Source organism: Solea senegalensis, linkage group LG2 (genome assembly GCF_019176455.1).
Source record: "Solea senegalensis isolate Sse05_10M linkage group LG2, IFAPA_SoseM_1, whole genome shotgun sequence".
Taxonomy (NCBI): domain Eukaryota; kingdom Metazoa; phylum Chordata; class Actinopteri; order Pleuronectiformes; family Soleidae; genus Solea; species Solea senegalensis.
The window spans coordinates 33,492,746-33,501,512 of record NC_058022.1 but is presented as its reverse complement, the minus strand read 5'-3'; the positions used below and the strand labels follow the sequence as shown (position 1 = coordinate 33,501,512).

The 8,767-nt window shown below is 42.7% G+C and overlaps 1 protein-coding gene across 1 annotated transcript; it reads right to left on the bottom strand.

Moving 5' to 3' along the window:
* Positions 1-23: 23 nt before the first annotated feature.
* On the bottom strand, positions 24-6,413 carry desmb (desmin b). Its single transcript, XM_044016861.1, has 9 exons — positions 5,784-6,413; positions 3,738-3,798; positions 3,485-3,580; positions 2,942-3,103; positions 2,165-2,290; positions 1,848-2,068; positions 1,609-1,652; positions 1,236-1,324; positions 24-839 (listed from the first exon to the last, which is right to left on the bottom strand). The coding sequence occupies exons 1-9, from the start codon at positions 6,356-6,358 to the stop codon at positions 798-800; spliced, it is 1,416 nt and encodes a 471-aa protein (XP_043872796.1). The 5' UTR covers positions 6,359-6,413; the 3' UTR covers positions 24-797.
* Positions 6,414-8,767: the final 2,354 nt, after the last annotated feature.

The following is an 8,767-nucleotide window of genomic DNA, read 5'->3' as shown; positions in this document are numbered from 1 at the left end:
TAACACAATGGACGTACACGACGTTGAATCCACTTCACTTTTATTATAGGAAACTATATTCGAGTCACTGGAGCAGAGGCCTCAAACTCATGGTCCGTGGGCCATATGCTGCCATCCAATTGAGTTCATTTGGCCCGTACCAACGTTCCATATCAACACAAATGCTTTTATTTTGAAATTCTGTGAAATTTTGTCTTTTTAACCCAACATTTTGATTTTTTGTGTCCCCCAGGTCTTTTGAGTTTGAAACCTCTGCACTAGAGTGATGATGATCCTGCTTCTGCTTCTCTCTTTCCTACCTCACACAACCTCTCCTTCTATCTCCAGACATCTTTTAATCTCCCTTTCCATCTCCTCCTCCTTATCTGTCCTTCCCCCGCGTCCCTTTGATTAGCACAAAACCTCAGTCACACGCCGTCCACGTTGTTCTGCTCCTAATGGGTGGAAAAAAACTAGGACTGGGACCTTGAACAAGAGCTGTGAACGCAAGCGTGTGATGTGAATAATTGGTCGCATTTGCTAAATGGACTTTCTGACACTTGCAAAAGTGTGTCATTTTTTTTCCCCCTTTGGACAAAGAAATGCTGTGTTTTAATATTATTTTTTGACAATTGGGATGGAGACTTTCTTGACAAAATGATGCTGCTTTAAATTCACATATTGTGATCACTTTTAAGCAACAGCAGTACAGGATGTAGTGATGAGTCTTTTCCGTCTAGTTTTATTTGTGCATCTTTTTTTTTGTTTTTGTTGCTTTTCATCTCGTTTCCCTTGTCTCCTTTACTTCCGCAGATGATTTACATGATGTCTTGCTGGTGCTGCGTCGACTCACTGACAACCTGGAGGGAATAAACGTAAACGGTCAGACGCAAAGATGCACTTTAAGGCAGTCTGTTGCTGCTGCTGCTGCTGCTGCTGCTGCTGCACACTCGCAAAGCATAACTGTGTGGTTTTTTTTATTGATAAAATAGCTGCGCCAACTTGTCACAACTCGCCTGGGAAAGATATTTTCCCGGAGAGAACGTGACTGCTGTGGGTTTTTGTTTTTTTACTTAGATGTGACGTGATGATGCTTGGATGGCATTGATTTGACTCAACTTGTTGTTACAAGTGTTGTTGTGTTTACTCGGGAGCATCACGCACACATGGAATGGGGAAAAACAAGCTTGCAGCAATGAAACCTGATAAAAGCATTACTTTTAAGATCAGAGCTGTTGATTTTTAAGTGTCTTTACCTCTCCATCGCGTGTCTCGATGGTCTTGATAAGAACTGTTTTCTTTGAATGCATCTCAGAGGCTCTCTGCTGCTGTTCAGGACTGGTCTCTGTTTGAACACAGTTTTAATATCATTATCAGTGTCAGAGTGTCTGACTGTGACATGTATTATTTACATTAAATCCAACCAGATAATAATCTGCATGTATTTGTAAAGATGTGCTAATCATCAGGTTGTTGTGAAGCTCTAGATATTTAAACAGTTATGTGTATTAATTATGTATTTAACCTATTTTATGTATGGCATTAATAACGGTGCCTCATAAATTAGGAGTAACAACATCTTGTGGGTTGCTAGTTAAAGATAAATGTCTCCAGTCAATATGGTTGTACCTCGAAAGCTCAGGGTAGAGTAGCTCTGCACAGGCAAGGTAATTCTGCAGAGTGGGGAAAAAGAGGCAGATTAATATGTATTTAAAATAATATTAAAACTCTTAATCTGTTAAAGTGAAGTCATTTTTGACAAACATTTCTTTTTGGTCCTTAAAACTTAAGTTAAATCTGCTTATACGTAAATACTTCAACCAATACTCTGAGTGCACAATATGATTGTTGCTGGTCTCCAGCGTCACCTGCTCTCCTCCCCTTCCAGCAGCTTCCTGTAGGTGGCGATCTCCACATCCAGCGCCATCTTGACGTTGAGCAGGTCCTGGTACTCGCGGAGGTGGCGCGCCATCTCGTCCTTCATGTTGGCGATCTCCGCCTCCAGCCGGGCGATGGTGTCCTGGAAGCCGCCGGCCTCGCGTCCGTGACGGTCCTCCATGTCCCTCATCTGCCTCATCAGCGACTCGTTCTGTCAAAGAGACGACGAGTGTGAAGTGAATCTGATCTCATACACGTGTGTGTGTGTGTGTGTTTGTGGGCGTGTGCGTGTGTGTGTGTGACTTACGGTGCCTTTAAGTGAGTCGATCTCGCAGGTGTAGGCCTGGATCTGGTGTCTGAACTCCATGGTCTCCTGTCGCGCCTGCTTCAGCGACTCGTTGTTCTTACTCACCGCCTGGTTCAGGTCGGACACCTGCGGGAGCAGAGGTCAGAGGTCAAGTGTAACTGACTGTAAAGGTCTGTGCAGAGAGCAGAGCTGAGAGACTTTTTTTGCTCGGCTTTTGAGATGCAAAGGTCTCAGTCTGCCCTCGGTTGATCTGACACCCAAAGATTGGTCGTATACCGTGTAAAACTGACACTGGTCTTGAAAATCCACCATGTTTTAAGGTCCAGTGTGTAAAATTTGTGAATATTGGTATAAATTAAGTATACTATAACCATAAGCCTGACCTCATACATGACAGATTCCCATAAAAACACTTCAATATCTCGAGGAAAGGATTGTAGCTGCAAAAATGGGACCAAGTCCACATTAAAGTACTGTATCATGTGTTTTAACACGTCACGTTTGTGTAATTGTCAGACGTCCCAGTCCTATTCATAGCATTCGTAGCTTTAAATTAGCATTTTACATGTACTTCAGGGCAAGGGCCTTGTTTTACTGTGGCTGCCATCTTGTGTCTACAGCAGACCCAAAGGACAAACCAGCCCAAGTGTTTTGAAGCAGATTCCTAAAGATGAAGGACATGTTTCTGCTGTGAAATGACAAAGGGGTAAGTGGATTACTCACTTATTTCTTACCTGTTTATTAGTTGGTCACTAATAATGTTTGTCTGTCTCTCACCTTTGACTTATACCAGTCCTCGGCCTCTGAGATGTTCTTGGCGGCGATGCCTTCGTACTGGGCCCTGATGTCTCTCAGTGCCGCTGTCAGGTCCGGCTTGGACATGTCCATCTGGATCTGAACCTGAGTCTCCTGCATCTGGGTCTGCAGCTCACGGATCTCCTGCGGGAGGAAGCGGGTCAGTCTCTGCGGGATGCGCTTGTGAGGAACACACACACACACGGACACACACTCACGAGCCTCTGTTGGTCAGAGACGGTTATTTTAGCCGTACATCTGCTGAGGGAGATTTGAGTGTGATTCCCCAAATCTCTTCTTCGTGATCCCATGAACACACGGAGTGACAGATGCAACAACAGACGGAGAGACAAAGAGGCCAACTGCGGCACCCTGAACATAGCGGCGACTCCTAGCGAATCGACTTAATGCGCTTTTAATTTCCCTCTGGTTATTATGATTATTTGTACCTTTTTAACAGACGTCAGGACTTGTCATTATTAATAACAATATGACAGCATGAGAGACAGACAGAGAACAAAAGACCTCTTCATGGATCTTCTTCAGGAAGGCGATCTCCTCCTGCAGAGTCTCGATGCGTCTCTCCAGGTCAAGACGAGCCAGAGTGGCAGCGTCCACATCCTGCACACATGAATCAGTCATGAGTTCTATTGTGTCCACCTTTTTCCTGCAGTAAAGAAACTGCAAGACTCTCTATAATTCCCTCTAGATACATGTTTTGCATGTGCAGGCTTAATTTGTGGATTAAAAATAGACATTTATTTTGGGCGGGACTCACCGCCCTGAAAGCAGCCAGGTTATTTTCTGCATCCTCCTTTTGCAGAATCTCATCCTGGAGTCTTAATGGAGATGAAATGAGCGTAGAGAATGAAAAGTGGAGTAATTATCAGGTAACAAATGTACAAATACATGAGCAAAATAAATGGAAAAGAACAAAAGCAGCGATTTAAAGGGAGACGAGCATTACTGGATGTCACTGTAATCCTTTTAAGCAAGTCATTTTATTTATTATGCATCTTTAATTTAGACTGTATCAGGGAGACTAAATCCTGACTGCAATAAAAAGAAGATAAAGCCTAAAGATAAAAGCTACGTTTTTGTCTCGGTCCGAGTGAAAAGTTTATTAATCCCTGTAAAGTACTTTCCAGTGCAGTGGTTATTTTAGATTTTATTTGGACTGCAGTAGCACTGTCTTCCGTCTGAATCTTTATGATGCTGGCACTTCAAATGTAAACCACACACACACACACAGGGACAGATCATTAGAGATCCTGCAAATATGCTGAGCTCTTTCCTCTCCTTTTATAGAAGAGGACAATGTTAACATGGTGCGTGTGAGTGTGTGTGTTTGTGTGTGAGCTCTAACTTTGGTCAGACTTGTGCAGTAAAACAGAAACGCACACAATATTCATAGGGTTTTATTGTCCCAGAGAGATGAGTGTTTGTTTGACCTGTTTTGTCTTCAGAGCGGACTGATGACGTCTTACCAGTATCATCAGCCTAATTTCAGACCTGGGCCAGTCTAAAGTCCACAGTCAGATCTAAATTTAAACTGTGATTCACCTAATTATCAATCCACCCAGACAAATATCAGCCTCATTTGTGCTTTTAATCCTGTAGTTACGTCATATATAGGATTAATGTAATCTTGATACTAATAATCCCAAAAGAGCTAAAACTGACTGCATGATATATAAATAGATGTTACATAACAATTCTAACAGGTTATACACCAAATGACACTGATTATCATATTGTTTAATATATTTTAAAAGAATAGTGTTGAGGAGTTCATTAAAAATATAACATTTTAAACCAAATTTTAAAGTTTCATTAATAAATCAATTTATTATAAATAAACCATCAACACATGTTTAATTGTTTTCTGTTGTATAGTTTCATAATATAGATTTAATTCAGATTTTAATGCTGATTACTGCTATACAAAAATTATTTAATAAAAAATTAACACGATCAATTGTATCATTCTATTTGTTTATTTTTTGCACATTTTCTTTTACTATTTCTACAAATTTTCCTATGCCTGTAGTTAACAGGCAGCTCAGTCAAATGACTATATTATATTGCAGCATTAATGAGTCTTTTTTGACCCATATTATATCCTTTTCATGACAATAACTGCAAAAAACTTTGACACGCTCCTTTAAAAACCAGGCCCAAGCGTCAGGAGTTAAAAATACTGTGTGTAACCACAACAAACAGCTGATAGCACGTCCAGCTGAGACTCAGCCATCTCCCACACGGCGGCTTAAGTGAAGGAGACATGACGTTACACACACACATCTGTGTGTCATCACACACACACACACGCGCACACACACATCCTCACCCTCAGACAGCAGAGGGCATCACAGAGATATTTATTTCCTTCTTTCCTACTTGAATTTATATTAAATATTGAACATTTAATGCAAAAAAATAATAAAATAAATAGAATAAATTAGTCACATAGATTCCTTTAACTCTCTCACACTTTTGAAGTAACTTTTAAAGACAGTATATGTGATTTTCTTTTTTATCAGCATTTCTAATGCTCATAGTTTTCTAATGAAAACCTTTCATTTGGACAGCCCAGACAAATCCTTAATCATAATTTTAACCAGAACTACTTAATGCCTTACCTTTACCGTTAGCCCTAAGCATTACCAGTTCCTTCAGAAATGAGGTTCTGCCTCATTACGACCAGGTTCTGGTCCTGAAAAGGTCAGCGTTTGCGCCAGAAAAGGCCATACAAACAAGTCGACACGTATACCCTCTTGCTTCTTAAAAAACACACACACACACCTCTTGTGGCCCCTCCCACCTGAGTTTGAGCTTGTCGAGGTCGTCGGCCAGGTTGTCGCGCTCCACCTCCACGCGTGACCTCTGATTGGTCAGGATCTCCACCTGCCTCCTCAGCTCGCTCATCTCCTCCTCGTACAGGTCAGCGATGCGCGTGGGCTCGCGGCCCCGCAGGCGCTCCACCTCCACCGCCAGTGCCTGGTTCTGCTGCTCCAGGAAGCGGACCTTCTCGATGTAGCTGGCGAAGCGGTCGTTGAGGTGCTGCAGCTCCACCTTCTCGTTGGTCCGCGTGGTCAGGAACTCCTGGTTGAGGGCGTCGGCCAGGCTGAAGTCCAGGGTCTCGCCCATGCCGGCGTAGGAGCGCGCGGCGGAGGCCCTCGACGACGCCACCGGCACGCCATAGTAGCCGGAGGACACGCGGTAAGCGGGCGAGGCCTTGGTGCGGGTCACCTCGTACACCCTGGAGGTGACGTGGCCTCCACTGCCGCCGCTGTGGCCAAACAGGGAGCGGTTGAGGGAGGGCGAGGCGTAGGTGCCTTGGCCAAAGGTGCGGCGGTAAGAGGAGGCACTTTGGGCGGAGGAGCTGTAGGAGGCCATGTTGGAGGAGAGGCTGGAGAGGCTGGAGAGGGCGGCAGCAGAAAAAGAGCACTGGAGAAGAAGCCACTGCCTCTGGCTATTTGTAGTTACCCCCTCCCTCATTTTTACCCCCTCCTCCCCTCCCCGTGTCCCTCAAATATCTCCGTCTCTTAACATCCTTTCCCCTTTCACATATAACCCTGTCACCTCCTTCCATCCTTCCTTACTTCCTCATGTCCTTTCCTTTAAACGTCAAATCACCTCACTGTTTTCACACGACTTAAAACAAGCCCCTAAAAACTGACAGATTTGAACTTTTCAGATGCCAACTGAACAAAATTGTCTTCTTTTTTTCAGTAAAAGGTGGATTTTTATTGTGAAACAAGATACATCTCTTTACATTATGTGTTTAAGTCAGGAACAGGAAGCTTTCAGTTTTGTTTTGTTTTTGCTGTGCCCATAGAGCACATGATGTTCTAAACCAGTGTTGCCCAAACTTTCTATTACAGGAGGTTAAATCACAATATAAATCATGACGAGAGCAAAGTCGTGCGTAATGTAGCAACTTATTTACAGACATATCTGTAGCAACTAATATCAATTTCATTTTATGCACCTGATTCGAAACATAGAGAGAAAGGCAAACTTTTTTTGGGTCCCAGTCTTTTGGAATCACTGGTCTAAACTATGCCTTGGGAAAAAAAGTCACACTTGATTTGCTTAACTTGAAACTTTAATAATTCAACTGTGACCACAGTTCTCTCCTAAAACAACTGTATCTGATCCTCAACCACAGAGATGGCAGACTTATTTATGTTTTAGTCATGCCACAGGGCTTCAGAAACCATGACGATGACACGCACACTTCCATGAGGAAAATCGTCTCCGGCTGCCGCCGTGATCTCACGACATTACAATGCGAGGATGCAACGACGGTGGCTTTCTGTGAAACTGTGTGTATCATCCACACATGGTGAGGCAGTGCCGGTTCGTGTGTGTGTGTGTGTGGGACATGCTTTGACTAACCTGCCTTAAAAAGGAAAACTATCCCATCCTGAGAGACTGGGAGGAGAAAACTCCACATCCCCAAACACCATGTGCCATTAATGATGATATCATAACGACGTGTGAGAGGAAAGTGGCTTTAGAGGGAGGTTTCCCTCCACCTGCCGGACACACACTGGACTCAACTGGGCTTGTGGAATTATTTACATTTGTGGATTGTTTTTGGTATTTTCTTTTATTAAGAGAGGATGGAAAAAACAGCTGCCAAGGAAGCTTCACCTTTATTTCACCAGGATAAGACTCCTTGAGATTAAGAACCTTTTTCCTACACAATTTACAAGTTACAGATCATAACAAACAGCACATTAATCATCACATATATAAGAAATAAATAGCCAGTAAATAGATTAGAAATGAAGGCTCAGTTGAAATGAGTTAAAAACATCTGCAGCCAGATGTTTGTGCCTCCTAATCGTTCAGTAGCCCCAGTAGCAATGTTTACAATGTTCAGTTCTGGCAATAAAACAAATCCTGTGACCTGAGAAACATGCAAACGTGTTTTTTGAATAACCATCCAATTCAATCCAACTTTATTTGTAAAGCACTTTAAAACAACAACAAAACAAAGTGCTGCACAGACTTTAGTTGTTTTAGATAATAAAAACCCGGTAGATATGATGGGAGCAGAGCTAAAATACACTTAGAAATAAAAAATGAGTCATGTGCTGATGCAGATGTAGCTAACGAAAACGTTTGTCCAGAAAATGGAGGTGACATTACAGATGTTGTTCCTTCATAGTGATCAGTACTTGGCCTATAAACCACATGTTCCCTGCAGCTTGACTGGGCCTCACCTCCAGGTTTCCAGCCCCATTCTTCCCGACTGTGTTTTCCTCTTCTTCACTTTAAATACCACAGAAATACCTTGTTTATTTATCCTGATAATTCACATTGCGTCATTTTCTATTTGCCTGTCCTTGTCTTTCCTCCGACTGTTGCACACATTTACCTGCTTCACATCCTGTGACTCAATCGGCTCATCCATTCACGTTCAATATGTGTCACTGCACACATCTGCCTTCGGCCACTGTCGTTTGTTTTCGAAATTCAGACGGAGGCACCTACGGAAACCAAATAATTGCACCACTTTAATTAAATGTATGCGTTAAGTGCATCTGTTGAATAAGTTGAATCTGTTGAATAAGACAAAGAAGTGCACCGACACAAGTGCTAATTAGGTGGAGGTGTTAAGATAGAAAGTGCTCGCAGATATAATTAGTCTGAAACAGAAGAACAACCCGTTTCCCGTCCCTGATAACTCTAATTAAACAGTGTTTTATTTTGCATGCACGGATGCTCAAGAAGGAAGCTTTCCTTGGAAGAACAAATGGCCCCAAAGGAAGACAGGTGTGCTGTCTTTAGACT

Coding starts and splice junctions, on each gene's coding strand:
- desmb (XM_044016861.1), bottom strand. CDS start 6,358: ATGGCCTCCTACAGCTCCTCCGCCCAAAGTGCCTCCTCTTACCGCCGC. Junction 3,799..5,783: donor CTCGACAAGCTCAAACTCAG/GTGGGAGGGGCC, acceptor ATCTCCATTAAG/ACTCCAGGATGAGATTCTGC. Junction 3,104..3,484: donor TGAAGAAGATCCATGAAGAG/GTCTTTTGTTCT, acceptor TTCCTCCCGCAG/GAGATCCGTGAGCTGCAGAC.